This window comes from Lagenorhynchus albirostris, chromosome 20, assembly GCF_949774975.1.
Source record: "Lagenorhynchus albirostris chromosome 20, mLagAlb1.1, whole genome shotgun sequence".
Taxonomy (NCBI): domain Eukaryota; kingdom Metazoa; phylum Chordata; class Mammalia; order Artiodactyla; family Delphinidae; genus Lagenorhynchus; species Lagenorhynchus albirostris.
Window position 1 is genome coordinate 34,104,314 of NC_083114.1, and position 20,796 is coordinate 34,125,109.

The 20,796-nt window shown below is 36.4% G+C and overlaps 1 protein-coding gene across 8 annotated transcripts in view; it reads right to left on the reverse strand.

Moving 5' to 3' along the window:
• The window catches only part of SYNRG (synergin gamma), a 91,901-nt gene that overhangs the window by 45,866 nt on the left and 25,239 nt on the right, over positions 1 to 20,796 (reverse strand). For 2 of the 8 annotated variants that reach the window (XM_060133374.1, XM_060133375.1), the window contains exons 4-12: positions 18,038 to 18,168; positions 17,261 to 17,366; positions 16,637 to 16,748; positions 12,533 to 12,742; positions 11,338 to 11,571; positions 10,306 to 10,383; positions 7,985 to 8,181; positions 7,109 to 7,357; positions 5,735 to 5,865 (exon numbers count right to left, since the gene is read on the reverse strand). In XM_060133374.1, the coding sequence (XP_059989357.1) occupies positions 5,735 to 5,865; positions 7,109 to 7,357; positions 7,985 to 8,181; positions 10,306 to 10,383; positions 11,338 to 11,571; positions 12,533 to 12,742; positions 16,637 to 16,748; positions 17,261 to 17,366; positions 18,038 to 18,168 (1,448 nt within the window). Of the gene's footprint in view, positions 1 to 5,734; positions 5,866 to 7,108; positions 7,358 to 7,984; positions 8,182 to 10,305; positions 10,384 to 11,337; positions 11,572 to 12,439; positions 12,743 to 16,636; positions 16,749 to 17,260; positions 17,367 to 18,037; positions 18,169 to 20,796 lie in introns of all 8 variants that reach the window. The other 6 variants (XM_060133380.1, XM_060133378.1, XM_060133376.1 and 3 more) reach the window with 5 other exon arrangements.

The following is a 20,796-nucleotide window of genomic DNA, read 5'->3' on the forward strand; positions in this document are numbered from 1 at the left end:
AGAGCAAACAAACAATCATGAACAACACAATAAATGAAATTAAAAATTCTCTAGACAGGATCAGTAGCAGTATAACTGAGGCAGAAGAATGGTTAAGTGACCTGGAAGATAAAAGAGTAGAAATAACTACTGCAGAGCAGAATAAAGAAAAAAGAACGAGAAGAATTGAGGATAGTCTCAGAGATGTCTGGGACAATATTAAATGCACCAACATGTGAATTATAGGGGTCCCAGAAGAAGAAGAGAAAAAGAAAGGGACCGAGAAAATATGTGAAGAGATTATACTTGAAAACTTCCCTAATATGCGAAAGGAAATAGTTAATCAAGTCCAGGAAGCACAGAGAGTCCCATACAGCATAAATCCAAGGAGAAACATGCCAAGACACATATTAATCAAACTATCAAAAATTAAATACAAAGAAAAAATATTAAAAGCAGCAAGGGAAAAACAACAAATAACATACAAGGGAATCCCCATAAGGTTAACAGCTGATCTTTCAGCAGAAACTCTGCAAGCCAGAAGGGAGTGGCAGGACATATTTAAAGTGATGAAAGGGAAAAAACTACAACCAAGATTACTCTACCCAGCAAGGATCTCATTCAGATTCGACAGAGAAATTAAAACTTTTACAGACAAGCAAAAGCTAAGAGAATTCAGAACCAGCAAACCAGCTTTACAACAAATGCTAAAGGAACTTCTCTAGGCAGGAAACGCAAGAGAAGGAAAAGACCTACAATAACAAATGCAAAACAATTAAGAAAATGGTAATAGGAACATACGTATCGATAATTACCTTAAATGTGAATGGATTAAATGCTCCAACCAAAAGATATAGACTGGCGGAATGGATACAAAAACAAGACCCATATATATGCTGTCTACAAGAGATCCACTTCAGACCTAGGGACACATACAGACTGAAAGTGAGGGGATGGAAAAAGATATTCCATGCAAATGGAAATCAAAAGAAAGATGGAGTAGCAATTCTCATATCAGACAAAATAGACTTTAAAACAAAGACTATTACAAGAGACAAAGAAGGACACTACATAATGATCAAGGGATCAATCCAAGAAGATAGAACAATTGTAAATATTTATGCACCCAACATAGGAGCACCTCAATACATAAGGCAAATACTAACAGCCATAAAAGGGGAAACTGACAGTAACACAATCAAAGTAGGGGACTTTAACACCCCACTTTCACCAATGGACAGATCACCCAAAATGAAAATAAATAAGGAAACACAGCTTTAAATGATACATTAAACAACATGGACTTAATTGATATTTATAGGACATTCCAACCAAAAACACCAGAATACACTTTTTTCTCAAGTGCTCATGGAACATTTTCTAGGATAGATCATATCTTGGGTCACAAATCAAGCCTTGGTAAATTTAATAAAATTGAAATCGTATCAAGTATCTTTTCTGACCACGCTATGAGACTAGATATCAATTACAGGAAAAAATCTGTAAACAATACAAACACATGGAGGCTAAACAATACACTACTTAATAACCAAGAGATCACTGAAGAAATCAAAGAAGAAATCAAAAAATACCTAGAAACAAACGAAAATGAAAACACGACAACCCAAAACCTATGGGATGCAGCTAAAAGAACTTCTAAGAGGGAAGTTTACAGCAATACAATCCTACCTTAAGAAACAAGAAACACCTCAAATAAACAACCTAACCTTACAGCTAAAGCAATCAGAGAAAGAAGAACAAAAAACCCCCAAAGTTAGCAGAAGAAAAGAAATCATAAAGATCAGATCAGAAATAAATAAAAAAGAAACGAAGGAAACGATAGCAAAGATCAATAAAACTAAAAGCTGGTTCTTTGAGAAGATAAACAAAATTGATAAACCATTAGCCACACTCATCAAGAAAAAAAGGGAGAAGACTCAAATCAATAGAATTAGAAATGAAAAAGGAGAAGTAACAACTGACACTGCAGAAATACAAAGGATCATGAGAGATTACTATAAGCAACTATATGCCAATAAAATGGACAACCTGGAAGAAATGGACAAATTCTTAGAAATGCACAACCTTCCCAGACTGAACCAGGAATAAATAGAAAATATGCACAGACCAATCACAAGCACTGAAACTGTAACTGTGATTAAAAATCTTCCAACAAACAAAAGCCCGACCAGATGGCTTCACAGGAGAATTTTATCAAACACTTAGAGAAGAGCTAACACCTATCCTTCTCAAACTCTTCCAAAATATAGCAGAGGGAGGAACACTCCCAAACTCATTCTGTGAGGCCACCATCACCCTGATACCAAAACCAGACAAAGATGTCACAAAAAAAGAAAACTACAGGCCAATATCACTGATGAACATAGATGCAAAAATCCTCAACAAAATACTAGCAAACAGAATCAAACAGCACATTAAAAGGATCATACACCATGATCATGTGGGGTTTATCCCAGGAATGCAAGGATTCTTCAGTATACGCAAATCAATCAATGTGATACACCATACTAACAAATTGAAGGAGAAAAACCATATGATCATCTCAATCAATGCAGAGAAAGGTTTCGACAAAATTCAATGACTTATGATAAAAACCCTGCAGAAAGTAGGCATAGAGGGAACTTTCCTCAACATAACAAAAGCCATATGTGAGAAACCCACAGCCAACATCGTCCTCAATGGTGAAAAACTGAAACCATTTCCACTAAGATCAGGAAAAGACACGGCTGCCCACTCTCACCACTCTTATTCAACATAGTTTTGGAAGTTTTAGCCACAGCAATCAGAGAAGAAAAAGAAATAAAAGGAATCCAAATAGGAAAAGAAGAAGTAAAGCTGTCACTGTTTGCAGATGACATGATACATAGAGAATCCTAAAGATGCTACCAGAAAACTACTAGAGCTAATCAATGAATTTGGTAAAGTAGCAGGATACAAAATTAATGCACAGAAATCTCTTGCATTCCTATACACTAATGATGAACAAATCTGAAAGTGAAATTAAGAAAACATCCCCATTTACCACTGAAACCAAAAGAATAAAATACCTAGGAATAAACCTACCTAAGGAGACAAAAGACTTGTATGCAGAAAATTATAAGACACTTCTGAAAGAAATTAAAGATGATACAAACAGATGGAGAGATATACCATGTTCTTGGATTGGAAGAATCAACATTGTGAAAATGACTCTACTACCCAAAGCAATCTACAGATTGAACGCAATCCCTATCAAACTACCACTGGCATTTTTCACAGAACTAGAACAAAAAATTTCACAATTTGTATGGAAACACAAAAGACCCCGAAGAGCCAAAGCAATCTTGAGAAAGAAAAACAGAGCTGGAGGAATCAGGCCCCTGGACTTCAGACTATACTACAAAGCTACAGTAATCAAGACAGTGTGGTACTGGCACAAAAACAGAAATATAGATCAATGGAACAGGATAGAAAGCCCAGAGATAAACCCATGCACATATGGTCACCTTATCTTTGATAAAGGAGGCAAGAATATACAATGGAGAAAAGACAGCCTCTTCAATAAGTGGTGCTGGGAAAACTGGACAGCTACATGTAAAACAGTGAAATTAGAACAGTCCCTAACACCATACACAAAAATGAACTCAAAATGGATTAAAGACCTAAATGTAAGGCCAGAAACTATCAAACTCTTAGAGGAAAACATAGGCAGAACACTCTATGACATAAATCACAGCAAGATCCTTTTTGACCCAGCTCCTACAGAAATGGAAATAAAAACAAAAATAAACAAATGGAACTTAATGGAACTTAAAAGCTTTTTCACAGCAAAGGAAACCATAAACAAGATGAAAAGACAACCTTCAGAATGAGAGAATATTTGCAAATGAAGCAACTGACAAAGGATTAATCTCCAAAATTTACAAGTAGCTCATGCAGCTCAATATCAAAACAACAAACACCCCAATCCAAAAATGGGCAGAAGACCTAAATAGACATTTCTCCAAAGAAGATATACAGATTGCCAACAAACACATGAAAGGATGCCCAACATCATTAATCATTAGAGAAATGCAAATCAAAACTACAATGCGATATCATCTCATACTAGTCAGAATGGCCATCAGCAAAAAATCTACAAGCAATAAATGCTGTAGAGGGTGTGGAGAAAAGGGAACCCTCATACACTGTTGGTAGGAATGTAAATTGATACAGCCACTATGGAGAACAGTATGGAGGTTCCTTAAAAAACTAAAAATAGAACTACCATACGATCCAGCAATCCCACTACTGGGCATATACCCTGAGAAAACCATAATTCAAAAAGAGTCATGGGGGCTTCCCTGGTGGCACAGTGGTTGAGAGTCCGCCTGCCGATGCAGGGGACACAGGTTTGTGCCCCAGTCCGGGAAGATCCCACATGCCGCGGAGCGGCTGGGCCTGTGAGCCATGGCCGCTGAGCCTGCGCGTCCGGAGCCTGTGCTCCGCAACGGGAGAGGCCACGACAGTGAGAGGCCCGTGTACCGCAAAAAAAAGAGTCATGTACCACAATGTTCATTGCAGCTCTATTTATAATAGCCAGGACATGGAAGCAACCTAAGTGTCCATCGACAGATGAATGGATAAAGAAGCTGTGGCACATATATATAATGGAATATTACTCAGCCATAAAAAGAAACAAAATTTAGTTATTTGTAGTGAGGTGGATGGACCTAGAGTCTGTCATACAGAGTAAAGTAAGTCAGAAAGAGAAAAACAAATACCATATGCTAACACATATATATGGAATCTAAAAAAAAAAAAAGGTCATGAAGAACCTAGGGGCAAGGTGGGAATAAAGACGCAGACCTACTAGAGAATGGACTTGAGGACACGGTGAGGGGGAAGGGTAAGCTGGGACAACGTGAGAAAGTGGTAGTATATATATGGACATATATACACTACCAAATGTAAAATAGACAGCTAGTGGGAAGCAGTCGCATAGCACAGGGAGATCAGCTCGGTGCTTTGTGACCAGCCAGAAGGATGGGATAGGGAGGGTGGGAGGAAGGGAGACGCAAGAGGGAAGAGATATGGGGACATATGTATATGTATAACTGATTCACTTTGTTATAAAGCAGAAACTAACACACTATTGTAAAGCAATTATACTCCAATAAAAATGTTAAAAAAAAATAATGGAAAGGTGTTGACAACATACTGAATCACTTACTGTACCTAAAAGTTAAAACATTAGAAAACTGTTTATGCAACTGTCTATGCAAACAAACAAACAGAAACCTGAAGGCCTAAAAGCCACTGATCTCAAACAGAAGAGCAACATGGATAAATAATCATATTTAGATTTCTAAATGATGATTTCTGTGGAAAAGCAATAGTATGTTATATTGCAAAATGTCAAATTATGTGCCCCTGCCTAAAAAGCTTTTCAGCAGTTGAAGACCTGGATCTAATATAAGAACATGAAGTCATGCGTGGCACAGGTGCACTCAGCTGTAATAAATCAGGTTTAGCACAAGCAAAAAGAAATATTGTTAAGCAGGTGTGTACTGGGAGGAAATGGTAGAAGCTGAAGTTTAAGGTGGACAAAGGGGAAGGAAGTTTGAAGAGTGAAAGTAGGAATACACTAGGAATAACCAAGAAAGCATGAGAGTAAGGAGTCTTAATTCTCTTATTTATACTTAGGCTTCTCATTGTGGATGGCCTCTTTCTCAATTATTAAATACAGTGTTAACTATATTCAACTCTTTTCTACCTGTTTCCGTGCTGAGAATTTGATTTTGAAGAAGCAGGCAACTCTTGGAAATCACTGAATGAGTCATCAAGGGATCCTGACTTGGAAGCATCTTGAAAATCCTGGAAGTCATCTTCTTCTGGTTTGACAACCTAGGTTTACAGAGGACGTTGAAATAGAAAACGTCTTACGATAAAAAGGTAAAGAACAAATCTTCAACTGTCAACCTCAAAGACTATTTTTTTTTCAAAAACTACTTTTTAACTCTTCCCATTTAAGTACAAACACCTAATTTTAGAAGAACACCCTTTAGACAAAAACATCAACTCAAGTGCTTAAGGCAGGAATGCTGCCTAATATTTTAAAATGCTCTCTTGTACAAACGGTAAAAGACTGGTTTAAACAGTTAATTTATATAATTTTTAAATAGCTGAATCACATTTAATGGATTACTGAGAAACTGCCATCTTTATAAAACATTTTAATCATGTCTGTAAATTACAGAAGTGATACAAGTTTGTTTTAACTCATCACATACATGTATAAGGAAACCGTGAACACGTACTCCTAATCCCATGCTTAGGAAGTGAGCACTGTTAACAGTTCATTTGTTTTATAGAAAAACGAGCTTATATTATATTGTTCTGCACTTAAAAAAAAATGTAATTACAGAACATGGACATATTTTCATGCAGTACATGTACATCTACCGGCATTCATTTTAATAATCTAATAGTTTACCACTATAGAGATAAACCAAAATTTATTTAACCTTTCTTCTTCTGATGGATATGCAGCTATTCCTAATTTTTTACTCTAACAAACAATGCTACAACAAATATCCTTATATATTTTTGCTAATTTGAGTTACTAAGTTCTGTGAGACTCCTAATCGAGTGACTGCTGGGTCAGAAGACATGAACATTTAGAATTTTGATAGCTATTGCCAAACGTGCCTTCCAAAAAGGCTGTACCAAAAAACCCTTTTCCCTACATTTTTACTGACACTGAATATATGTTTAAAACGTTTTTTGCTAATCTGAGAAGTGAAAAATAAACTGAAGCATCTTAATTTCAGGTTTAGCAGCTTCCTCAAAAGACATAGCCTAAGGATATAATTAGCTTTATTAAGCTTGATGTTTAAGACATATATGATAAAGAACTATAAACTTTTAGCCAAAATTCAAGTATCTTAAGGCTTAAGAAATTTTTTTTTAAATAATGAAAAATTAAATAATGTATTGTTTTAATACTGCTTAATGTTCACCTCCAGTGTCCATCATAATCCAGCACCTTTTCTGCATTCATGGAAAAAAAAAAGTTGCCTGGATTCATTTTCCAGGGATAACTCAGAATATGCACAGCCTCTCCATTTTGCATAGCCTCTCCATTTACCTGATTTGCAGGGTAAGTTGACATGAAGCCACTGGGAGTCTGGGCTGCAGCTCCCCCGACTGGTCCAACAAGATTAATGCCCATGACTGGCTGTCCGAGGGTGAGGGGCATGGAGCCTGCAGGGCCTGAAGGCATCCCAGTTGGCTGACTCACAGCAGTAGGCAAAGTCATAGGAAAGCCACTTAAAGTTGGAACAGGAGCCGCTGGAAACTGATTTAAAGCATCGGGACTCATGGCAGGAACACCCCTCTACATAGAACAGGAGAAAAATGGAAACACTTTAGGAAATTGCAAACCACATACAACCCAAATCTGGCAAAGAGAGACCTAACTGTAAAATCTGTAGCCCTGGTATGTTTCCACTCTGACTCTCCCAAAACTCAGGAATTTGACACAAGAAAATAAGTTATGAGGTTAATGTGAATCTAATATTTAGCAAAGAAATGGCCAACACATACCAATTCTGACATTTTCACTCTGACAAGTTTGGTTAATTCGCTACAATCAAATCATTTACAATGATTTTGTAATATGAGAAAAACTGCTGCCAGACCGAGTATACTTTATCTGTATCTAAGGAATTTTAGACAAGGACTTCAAAGGACAGAGAGTAATTTCATCTATTACTAACTAACTTTCAAGTTCAGAAGGGTTACAGTTAGGTCAGAGAATGTTAATATATTCAAGTCTTTAAACAAAGGAATATTTTGCTAGTATGCACATCATATAAAATGCACATTTTTGAAGAACTGTATCCTGAAAATAATCTAAATTTTAATGTCCAAGGAGTTCTGCAAGGTTGTAGAAAAAAAGGATTCATATTCTCTCAGTTTATATTGGAAAGTAATTTGACCTAACCTTAGAAACAATGTCTACCTGTGTTACTGCTATCATGGCGAGAACAGTATAAAGTTCTTCTTTAGTAAGTTTGCCAGGTGTGGTTCGATTAGCTAAGGCCCATATCTGTCCAAGAGTTTCCCTGGGAAGTCCGGATGACATCAGGATGGGATAAAGTTTAGCAGTATCTATTCCAGTCGGAGTCATTGTGGTTTCTAAAATTTTCTTATATGCATCTATTAAAGGAAAGACCAGATTACAAATGTAAACATATTACAAGTGATTCATCTTTTTTGTTGTCATTGCTGCTTATACAAGAATAAACTTAAGTCAAACTGCTTTAAGAGAACTGAAGCCACATCAAGGGTTTAAACTGCTGTAAAGATATTCAAGTGGAAATATCCAGCAGACAATTAGGGTCTGGAGCTTAGAAGAGAGGTTGGAGTTTGGCCCTACAGACAAAGATTTGGGGTTAAAGGTAAGAGAAAGTCTTATAATTCATTAGTAGATAGGAACAACAATAAGATGGAGGTGGTATAAGCAGATGTTTTGGACTTTAAAAAAGAAGTCGTAGACTAATGATGGTGGGACTAATTTGAAAATAGCAGTGGGAAGCAAGAATTATACCAATATCACCTTTCTCTTGTCCCAGTGAATTAGAGGCTATTAGAGGAAACATCATTGGGTAAGGTGCTTTGGGAACACAGCCTTCAGAGAAAGACAGGGTTTCAGTTAGATGGCGGAAAGTGTCTGAAAAAAGGAAGGGACCGTTGGGGAGTTTTTCACTATAAAATGGCCTTTCCAAAGGACAAAGTAGGAAAGGCTGTTAGGGATAGGGTTGCCACATAAAATACAGGATGCCAATTATTGCATGGGGTATACTTATACTAAACAACTATTTGCTGTTTCTCTGAAATTCAGATTTAACTGGATGTTCTGTATACTTATTTGCTAAATCTGGCAAGCCTGGTTAGAGGAGTTTGGGGGATGAAAGTAGGGCTAAGGCAGACAGAGAAAAACGCTTAAAGCAAAAATTTTACATCTAGCATTTACATATGGATTACAGGTTAGTAGGCTGACCATAAGAACACATATTTTGGCTAGGAAATTATGTGTACGTGTATGTTTGGAGGGAGAAGGGAGAAAGAAATACAAGCTGGCAGAAAAGGGACAGAATCCCAAAATATACCAAGATCTAGATTTTGTTTGTTTGGCTTCTAGACAGAGAGGAAGAAGAAAAGATGCAATCTGTCTAATGGGCAGTTGGGAGGAAATCAATTATCTTTATGTACAACTGAAGTCCCCTGTGGTTTTGGGAAATGAGCCTTTCAATTTGTGATTATGTGATTCTGAGGAAAAGCAGATATTAATAATTTCTTCCCCCCAAAAGTTGAGCTACAGGGATCTTGCATGAGTTTTATTTAAATTAAGTGCAGAACCAACCTAGATCAAGTCTATGACCAACGAAGAGAGCTAAAGATCAAAGTTACCTTTAGTTTTTAAGGGGTTTGCAAAGCAAATTGAACAAGTTGCAATATACTAACTGTGATTAACATAATGCCATTGTAATAGTCATTATTCTATGCACATCAAATATGGCTTAAATACACTATTCCCTTGTACCAACTGAACACTACATCACAAAATGTGTACTTCAGTGATTTTTTAGCTCAGCAGTTAATAACATACATAAAGAAAAAAGTAAGTAACATCTTCTAATGTAGGAAAAGATGCCACTTGGTCTTTTACTTCATATAGTTTTATATTGACAAAGTCAAAGAATATTTTTTAAATATATAAACGAATCACCAAGAGTTCAGAAAATTTTACTAAACATATTAGTACTATTCTTGATGTTATTAATAATCTGTGAAATAAACATTTGATAGTGTCTTTTAAAGCATAATAAATCTAAGAAAAGCTTTTAGATATAAAAGTATATGATGGTCAATAAAACATTAAAGCAAAACACTTCTTCATTTATATAGTTATTTCATACATGAGACAGTCTTTTTTTTTAATATTTATTTATTTGGCTGTGCCATGTCTTAGTTGCTGCATGTGGGATCTTTTTTTTTAGCTGCAGCTTGTGAGATCTAGTTCCCTGACCAGGGATCGAACCCTGGCCCCCTACATTGAAAGCACGGAGTCTTAACCACTGGACCATGAGAGAAGTCCTTACGAGGCAGTCTTCAACACTAGATGTATTTAATTTTCTGTACTCTTTTAGAAAAAACAAGAAAAAGTTACAATTCCTTCTGCATATTCTGTAACCACAATAGTAAATATTTATAACTACATTTACAACATTTAAAGTAAAGTATCCAGATAGGAATCTTGGACAAAAAAGCTCTTTTTACCTGGAACCAAACTTTCATTGTATATCCAAGGAGGCATTCTGGGCTGAACAGGATCCTGTGAGGGAAATACTCCCACACCTAAGAAGTTAAAGAACATTATCTAATGTATATACTGGTCCATGTAGCAGATGGGGAAATCACACTGTGTCATGTTTTTTTTTAATAAGAAGAGCACTGGAGACACTAAAAAAAAAAAAGTCACCAATACAACTAAAATTTGGTTTCTAAGCAACTCTTGTACACCTATGTCCTAAGGTGTAAACTAAAAATAAACAAAAAAATACCCCTAAGATGTACAAAATCAATATTCTGGATCATATGAGGCTTGATGCCAGTCACATATATTACAATTTAAAGACAAAAACATGAGATGATGGTTTAAAGATTACATACGCAAAACAAAAGAAAAAATGCCCAAGCTTCACTTGCAGCTTTTAATAACACTTCTTTGCAAAGTCTGATTTTTTAAAATCCTGAATATGACACTGCTGCCTTCGATGTATAGCATTTTTGTTTAAAATTTTTGTTTTTCACTTTGTCCTGTAAAATAGCCTCCAAAAGTTTGCCTCCTGGGCTGCCCACATTGTAATTCATCTCTGCAAGTTGAGTTTACAAAAATGTGGATCTAATTTAGGCAGCAGTGTGTATGATTAATTTCAGAGAAGCAAAACTATATTCTCATTGGTGACTTTTCCAGTTAAATTTTAACTTTTCAACCTTATAGAAGAACAGAAAGTTTGAGGGGGAAAAAGTTTTTTATAAAATAAAAGGAGAAGAAATTTTAAATCAGAAATGATTCCGATTAAAAAAACTGGTTATCAAAATTTTTTTAAAAGGAATAACAGCGTGTTTAAAGAATTCAGAGCAAAATTGTAGGGGTTAATTAGAGAAAGGAATGCATTAAATATATTTTAAGCAAAATTTTGATTAGCAAAATCAAGCAGCATTCATTTTAAGATTAATGCCTAAGGTGTTAGCATTTGAGCAACATTTGGTTAAATGAACTTTTCGCTGAATATTTCATGAGCTCACCACTCTCCTCAATGGACAGGTTTTGGTCTGAAGTCTTTTCTGCCTCTGCGGTAGTGGTACCACTTACACGTCCATCTACAGCACCCCCGTTATTGGCCGTTAAACTGGGATGGTTCTTACTGGAACCTGGGCCTAGGGCTTTGTGCCCAACTTCAGAAGTATTTAATTTAATTTGTTCCTGCCCCGATGTACTTATATCACAAGATACTAGGAGCTTCTCCTCCAAGGAAGGGCCTAAACAAACAGCATGAAGGATTATTTGTATATAACTGCAAGCTTCTAATTTTTCAACCATCCATCTCCACCCCCCAAATTCTAAAGGGAAGGCCCTGCCACATATAATATAAATTTTGAAATAATTCAAGTCCACATATTTGTCTAGGGCTTGAGACACTTCAGCGATTTTAGAGAACTTAAACATCATTATCTACTTTGATTCTCAGGAATTCTGTGAGACAGTAGGTAGAATGGTATAGCGGAAGGTGTACTACCTTAGAAATTTGGTGACCTATACAAGATACAGACACTTCTACTAACTATCGCCTATTTCTTCATCTGTCAACCGAGAACGTGTAGATGAGTACATGTCTGCTAAGATTCCTCTCAGCACTATTCTGTGCCTCAAGACACAGTAACTGCCTCCCGCCCCCACAAGTGATAAAACTGAGGTATAGAAATGTTTAAAGATTTGTCCAGGGACAAACTGGTAGTAAATGGAGAACCTGGGCTTCTGACCCCAACGTGCTTTATCACTGAAAGCACTTTCTAAAGCAGCTTTCCCTGGCTCATTACTCTTAAGAAAATGATGGTGGTGATTTCCCCAAACAAGAGGCATCTCCTGAAGAAATCAGTGTGTTCTTAAAGTTCTAAGGTGGTTTAAATAGGTCCTAATTTAGGAGCAGATGTTTCCAATCACTTTTCCAGAATGTGAAGCCCCCAGAATTAAAAAATCTATATTCTTAACTTTGGTGAATTTCAACAGTACTCATATATTCAGGCACATGTTTCTGTGCCAACATCACTGTATTATTCTACTTATATAAGTGAAATAAATTATCCTAGATTATTTAAAAAATACTTTCATTAATAGTCTAGTAGTTACCTGCTTTCTGCACATTGTATGAGGCTGAAGCAGTAGAGAAATAAGGAATTTGCCCAGGGACACCATGTAAGGCAACAGACACTGGACTCTGACCTGGAGGGATATACTGTGCTCCAGCCTTCTGAGCATGCAACTGGCCAAGTGGGGTGGTGGGGTGGAAAGACTGAAAAGGCTGGGAAGTGGAAGAAGACCCACATGTGGGAGCTTCACCAGGCCCCTGCATAAAGTCACTGAATTCTTCTTCATCAAGAAAGGCAGGTGATGGGGAGACAGTTTTAGCAGAATGAAATGATGTGGGATAATCTGCAAAATGGAAAACGGCAATGAAACACACACAGAAATGAAAATCAACAGGGGAAAAGAAATTAAGATGTAGTATAACCCCAAAAGAATATAATGAAACATGAATAGCGGAGGTGAATAAGAAATAACATGTAACAACAAACAGAATCATACAATGAATGCAAAACACTTTGATGTCTATTTACAAACAATTTTTTTTTTTTTTTTTTTTTTTTCTGGTACGCGGGCCTCCCACTGCTGTGGCCTCTCCCGTTGTGGAGCACAGGCTCTGGACGCACAGGCTCAGCGGCCATGGCTCACGGGCCCAGCCGCTCCGCAGCACGTGGGATCCTCCCAGACCAGGGCACGAACCCGTGTCCCCTGCACCGGCAGGCAGACTCTCAACCACTGCGCCACCAGGGAAGCCCACAAACAATTTTTTAGTCTTTTTTTTTTTTTTTTTTTTTTGCTGTACGCAGGCCTCTCACTGCTGTGGCCTCTCCCTGCTGTGGCCTCTCCCGTTGCGGAACACAGGCTCCGGACGCGCAGGCTCAGCGGCCATGGCTCACGGGCCCAGCCGCTCCGCAGCATGTGGGATCTGCCCGGACCGGGGCACGAACCCGTGTCCCCTGCATCGGTGGGCGGACTCTCAACCACTGCGCCACCAGGGAAGCCCTAGTCTTTTTTTTTTTTTTTAACATCTTTATTGGAGTATAATTGCTTTACAATGGTGTGTTACGTTTCTGTTGTGTATAACAGTGAATCAGCTATATGCATACATATATCCCCATATCCCCTCCCTCTTGCACCTCCCTATCCCACCCTCTAGGTGGTCACAAAGCACCGAGCTGATCTCCCCATGCTATGCGGCTGCTTCCCACTAGCTATCTATTTTACATTTGGTAGTGTATATATGTCAATGCTACTCTCTCACTTCCTCCCAGCTTACCCTTCCCCTCCCCGTGTCCTCAAGTCCATTCTCTACGTCTGCGTCTTTATTCCTATCCTGCCCCTAGGTTCAGCAGAACCATTTTTTTTTAGATTCCATATATATGTGCTAGCATACAGTATTTGCTTTTCTGACTTACTTCACTCTGTATGACAGACTCTAGGTCCATCCACCTCACTACAAATAACTCAATTTCATTTTTAGTCTCTTTAAAAAAGAGGTTTTATAGCTATTTTGCATTTCATTCAAAAACAGAAAAATGTAAAACTCAAAATTTCTTTCCTTCTTTTATTAAGTTAGCACTTATTTTTTTTCCTTGAGACCACTAATAATTTACATCAAAGTGGTGATTATTTTTGAAATCCAATTGATCTGTTTATCTGGAAAATATTTTCTCAAACCAATATAAATAAGAGAACAAACCTAGATGTTGCTGAATACATTTTAGACAGATATATACTGATGATTAAACTTCATTATGCCAGTAAAAAACAATGCATGATGCATACTTGTAATTTTTGATAAATCATGCCTAATCCATACACTTAGCATAGTTCATATTTCATATGAGGATGAAACTTACTGTGTGGGGAATAAAAATTACAAAGGCAACAAGAACATCAAACATATTACCAAAGTGATATTTTCTTGTGCAAAGCATCAAAATTAGGACATCATAAAGTGCTAAGTCAAATAACTCAACAGCCAATTTAAGAAAGTAAACCCTAAGAGCTATGTTTAAAAGATCTTTGCCTCTAAAAGATATAAACATCACTGTGGCTTTTTACCGTTAAATATGAGATTCACTTATGTAATAAACCTTCTCTACAGGGATTATGTTTAATACTGGCTCATTAACAATACTATCATTGTTGCTTCTTCACATTTTTAACTTCTTTGTATTGCTTTAACATTTACTAAAGTCTAATGTCACAAGGAGCAGTCTTTTTTAAAAAAGGCTCTCATTTGAAAAATGGGGACACTATATGCTTCTCTTTTGGACCCTTCTCTTTTGGATCCATGAAATAAAGCCTGTAAGCATTAAAGTTCTATGAAAGATGCAAAATGAATATGCAAAATTACTGCCTTAATGAATTTCGTTTAAAAAAAGCCATGTCATAATGAATCTCAACCCTCCCGATAATGGTTACTGAGACTGTGTATTTAAGCTCTCAATTTGGGTTCTCAGATCAGTACTGGTAGAAAATAGTAACAATGCAAAACTGACAGCTACTATGGATATACTAGCTGACTGTTTAGGCTAAACCAACTTTTTTTCTTTTCTTTCTTTTTTTTTAGGCTCAAAATTTCTTTCCATTTGACTGGAATTATGTTAATTCTATGTGGTATATATTTTGGCTTAGAAACTCTTGTAGCTATATATATAAAATTAATAAGAAGTATAAAAATTATGTGGTACAGTTTGTATATTCAATATTTTAAGGTGAACAGTCTATGGGCGTTTATGCCTCTGGTGGTAAAAAGGCTGGAAACTTTTTACATACTTTAGGCCTAGGTTTAAGACCCTAGCTGGAGAAGCTCTGGAAATTCCTTGGGGAACATCAAAACGCCAATTTATTACTTAACAATGAAGATTTTAAACCATACCCAGTTGTCCAAAGGGGCCATTCTATATGGATAGAAAAGTATGTGACCTAACAATGACCATTCCTCTCTGCCGCCTTCTCCTTTATCTAATTAGGTTCCATGGTGGGTCCAGTTTTACCATTCCAACGACTATACTTAAATGACTTACTGACTAGCTTATTCAGCTTATAATTTTCATTTTTAGGTATGTTTTTCCTTTCTGAACTCATTCTGATTGCTAATATCCATTCCCTTTTCAATATCAGTATATATTTTACTTTGGGGCATATGTTTGTAATAATAATCTGAGTATATAATCTAGCAAGTGAAATTAATAGCACAGAGGCAAAGCTGTCCCAGAAAGTCAAGAACTCGTTACTGTGCCAATATTAGATTATGCCCTCCTGATATCACCTATAAAAGGTACCTATAAAAACTGTCAATGTAATACATGCCTGCAGAAAATAGCACTTGCTGAATGACTTATGAAAACTATTCACGTATTAATGGTATGTTATTCTTGAAATTAGCTGAGAATAAAATGTCAAAATATCAAATTTAAAAAAAGGATGTGGTAACAGTTATGTGAAGATAAGACTCATTTCAACTGCTAAATGTTTAAAACACATGCAAAATAACCCCCAAAATATCTCTTTACCCTGCTCTATTAGGTACTTTTCTTTTGTTTATTTGATGGTAAATGAAAATAAAAACTACAAAGGAATGTATTTTAAAAAATAAAATTTCACGAGAAATATTATTTAATCCATGACTTTTTTTAAATTGGAGTTTAGCTGCTTTACAATATTGTGTTATTTTATATTGTACAGCAAAGTGAATCAGCTATACATATATCCCCTATTTTTTGGATTTCCTTCTCATTTAGGTCACCACAGAGCACTGAGTAGAGTTCCCTATGCTATACAGTAGGTTCTCATTAGTTATCTATTTTATACATATAAATCCATGACTTTTTAAAGAAGTCATTTAGAAAATTTGTAAGTTTCATCATATTGAATAAAATATGAACTAGTACATCAAAAGTAAAACTATTTTAAAATAATGAGAATGAAATGGTAAACTCATTTATTACATTTGTTTATAGTGAATGGATTTTACTAACGTTAACATATTCATTTATACAGAAGATTTACAAGTTGTCATACTGACATTTACTAGAAGACAAAGAGGTTTCTTCCCCCCAAGATTGTCTAGACCAGAGCTCTTAACCCACTGTAAATTTTAAAACATCCAAATCTGTACTTAGCTTGAAGGAGGAGTTCAACATTCACTCTCTGCACACACACATAATGGTCAATTAAACACACAGGGACTATAAGTCACCTTCCAACAAAAGAAAAATTTTAAATTAAAACTACCTGGTTTCTTAGGGTGTGATGCCGGAGTAGGATGCATCTTAGCGTCTCTGGAAAACCCATCTAAGTTTCCTTTTATGGCTTCCAAAGCATCATCTCTACTCTTCTCTCCTGTCTGGGAGACAATAAACGTATATATATTTCTTCACTTGTCTCTCACACTTCGTCCTAATCCACATAAGTTGAAAGAAAAGTGCAAATATTCGTCAATTTACAATATTTTTACCACATACTTCGGATAGTGAATTTTCCAAGTCAGAAAAACATTGACATAAAGCGAAGGCGTAAGACAACACTCTAAAGAAGATTATTAAAAGGCCCATTTAGAAATACTTTAGGCTACAGCTGTTAGATATTAAGTATCCAGTATTAATGCTTCCCAAGAAAAGATTACAAGCACTGCAAAGGCAGAAAACAAGAGCTGAGAAGATAATGGCTGCTATCCCATTCCCTTCAACAATAAAGTAACTTTACAGAAAAAGAAAAGTCCTTTGCTTTCGGACTTAGACAAAACCAAAACAAATCAACCACAGCCTCAGCTTGCGCTGGTGCCCACGTAACAAAATCCACTAAATGACTGAGAATAGGCACATTCAGGGGGGTAGGCTGTGTGCCGGAATACGTTACCTTGGGTTTCACGCTACTCAGAAGTCTGAGCTTTTGCTTCTGCTCTTCAAACTGGCGTCTTTTTCTTTCTTCTTCTAAGAGCTTTTGCTGCTGTTCAAATCGTTTTCTGAAGGAAAAACAATCTAGTAAAGAGCCAGCTTCAGGGATTATCAACTGTTATATTCATATTTCTTCTACAAAGTCATCTTGCATTTCTAGAACTAAAAACTTCACTGATAATTATATCTAATTTTCTGAAGACTATCCTATTTCACCACTATATTAATTTCCAAATACATGAAATAAGTCTAAAAAGTGATTTACCTAAATTATAGACGTGAATTTATTTCCTGTCTAATTTGCAAGGGGAGGAGACAACATTTTACATTCAAAGTAATTACAAAAAACAGAGAGGGAGGTAGACGAAATAAAAACACTCTCTGCATACAAAAAAGAAACTTTACTTGAGGAGGCAGTATCATACATGAGAAAGAGTAGTGGTTCTGGGACTCAGGAGGCCCGAACTCGGGTCCAGGTCTTACTGGTAACTGTGTAACCCAGCCTGACACTTGCTTATTTCTTTGGAGCTCACTTTCCCCAGATGTAAAGTCAAAGGACTGAATTACAGGATCTCTAAGGTCCCTTCTGGCTTTAAACTTTTAAATAATAAGAGTATTTTAAAGAGTTTTAAAGGTACTGTAAAGGCACCGAACTTCAAATCTGCACTACAGATCACGTGACAATTTTACAATTGATTGCTATCGTGTATCTTTATCCTTGCATCCTGAGATCTCTTACTGCTGCTCCTCGGCAAACTGCTTCTGCATGTCTGGAGTGTACTGTGGGCCTGGAGGACGCATTCCTAGGAATGGTGCTTGTCCCAGGTAAGGCATTCCTCCTGCTGGTATTGGTCCCATTGGTATCCCTGCCTAGAAAAAAACAAAGACTTAAGCTTAAAAAAACACAATTTCTCCTTTTTCTTCTTCCTTTGGCTGCGCTGCACAGCATGCAGGATCAGTTCCCCAACCAGGGACTGAACCCATGCCCCCTGCAGTGGAAGCACGGAGTCTTAACCACTGCACCACCAGGGAAGTCCCCACAATTTCTCCTTTTAATTACTACAAAGAAAAACTGTAACTTCCATAAATTTTCTTATTTTTAATTAATGAACTATATAAAGGCATTTTAATAGAATATTTAATATTATTTATTAACAAACTATAAAAATGCATTTTAATACAAGATTCAAAGAACACAGGCTAAAAATGAAAAGCTCCCCTTAATATCTTGCCCCTTCCATTTCCTTCATGTCTTCGAGGGGACCACCACTGCTAGAACAGTCTGAGGGCGTGCGTGTAAAATCTTTCAGTCTGTGTGTGTAAGGCTGTGTATGTGTACAACTCACAAGCTATATCTGGTGAGTTTACTGATCCATACTCTTTGAGAAGAGGTATCATATCTTACATGTCTCTGTATTTCCAGCAATAGATAAGCACCTGGCATATGGTAGTTATTCCACAAATGAGATTAAACAAATGAGATTAAACACGATTTTCCAATATGATAGGATAATGATTATTTTGATATTCATTATCATAGGCTTGGCTATCCAAACTTTCACAGAAAATATCAATAATTAAAAAAATCAATATAAATGACATATCAATACAACAGTATAAAGTTTACTGAAGTGTCCAGAAGTAAGAATGGTATTACACAACAGCTAACCACAAAATCTAATATGAATAATGATAATGATGATGATGAAAATGATGGCAATGGATAATTTTTACTGAGTGAAAATTCCTGTGTTGTTCAACCTTCTCCCTGAAAAGTTCCCCTTCAGTTCCCTAACTTGAAACTTGAAACTTGGCTGTCCCTGGAAGCCCTCTCATTTGGAGATTGCTACTTTTCTTCCAACATTTCCTGTAGATGGGCAATATTCCTCCTTGCTTCTCCTTAAACCCTTTTTCTCCTCTTTTCCTTCAAAAACCTGAACACATTTTAATTTCTTGCCATCAGACTTCATCATTTACTATCCTAACTTGTTTATGTCATCTACTGACCCTCAACTCCCTCACTCTTCAGCTAAAGGCTTCAGAACCTTGCTAAGGTCCATTCTACTCCTAAACTGCTCTTGGTGATGTCAATAATCATATGGATGACTCATCTAACACTGTGGCCTTCCAGGTCTCCTCATCACAATCATGTCCAACATACCATTCCAGTTTCCCATTCCACGGCCACCTCCCCTGATCATCCGCCCCAGTAACTGCATCATCTCCAAAATCTTGATTTTAAACATCCCAACACTTGACCACCACCTTCTATCCTTCCAGCTCATGTACTCCAGCAATTCTCTTATTTCATTAATACCTCCCTCCCATCCATTAATCTTACCACTTTCCCACTGTCCATCATCCTCATCATGTCCTCACTTCTCTTCTTGCTCAGCTTAGACTCCAGGATTCAATATTAAATGCCTCTGTAAACATCCTTAGCTCCCTTACCTCTGGCTTCCTTGGTATGGTCTCCTGGGAAACCTCATTCCTGGTTAGTCAACTAATCACCTTCTCTTATCCTTACAACCAAACCATTTAACCTTGCTGGAGAAAAAAACCTTGATGATTCACCTTAAATTCCTGACTACAGATCTCAAATGGATCCCCAATGTAGGAGTCTTATGAGGACTCCTACTGTGTAAGATTTCAACCCTTTGACATTTCTTGAGATTTGCTATGGCCCAGCATATTTCAATTTTAATAAATATTCCATGTTTGCTTAAAAAGAAAGTATTTTGCAATTGTTGGGAACAGTGTCCTATTTATCCACTAGTCAAGCTTGTTAAGAAGGTTGTTTAAACCTGTATCTTTACTGATTGTGGATTTGTCTATTTCACCTTGCTTTTCTGTCAGTTTCTGTCTTATACATTTTGAGGCCAGGTTATTAGGTGCATACAAACTGTTAATCTTTCTGGTGAATTTAATCTCTCATCAAAATGAAATATCCTCTTTACCTCCAGGTTTTTAAGGCTTTTTGCCTTAAAGTATATTTTGTTTGATTTTCCTTTAACAGAAATCATGTTACTGTTTCCCTCAAATAAAAAAAGTATTTCTTTTGAACTTATCCAAAATACCTTCTTGTTCTGAACCTTTACCGAGACAGTGGAACATTGTTTTAAGGTCTAGAAGTAATATAATATGTGTAAAGCACCTAGAACACTATCTAGTGCATATAAATAAATAACAGCTATGACAGAAATAATTATCTTTATACATTAGAAATATACTTTATACATTAGAAACAATACTAATGACAGAATAGAACACTTTCAAAAACAGTAATGATTCAATTTTTTTCTGAAACAAAATAAGATTCCTCAAGCAAATACAGAATTAAGCAACTAGATAAGAAAAAAGAACACAATAGTTATAGGTATCATTTTACTGTGTTCCTGCCATATGTCAGCTATAGAACTAGGCATTTACATACATTATTCTCAATATATGTGTAAGATCATCAGAATTAGGGATATTTCTGATAATGATCAATAAGAA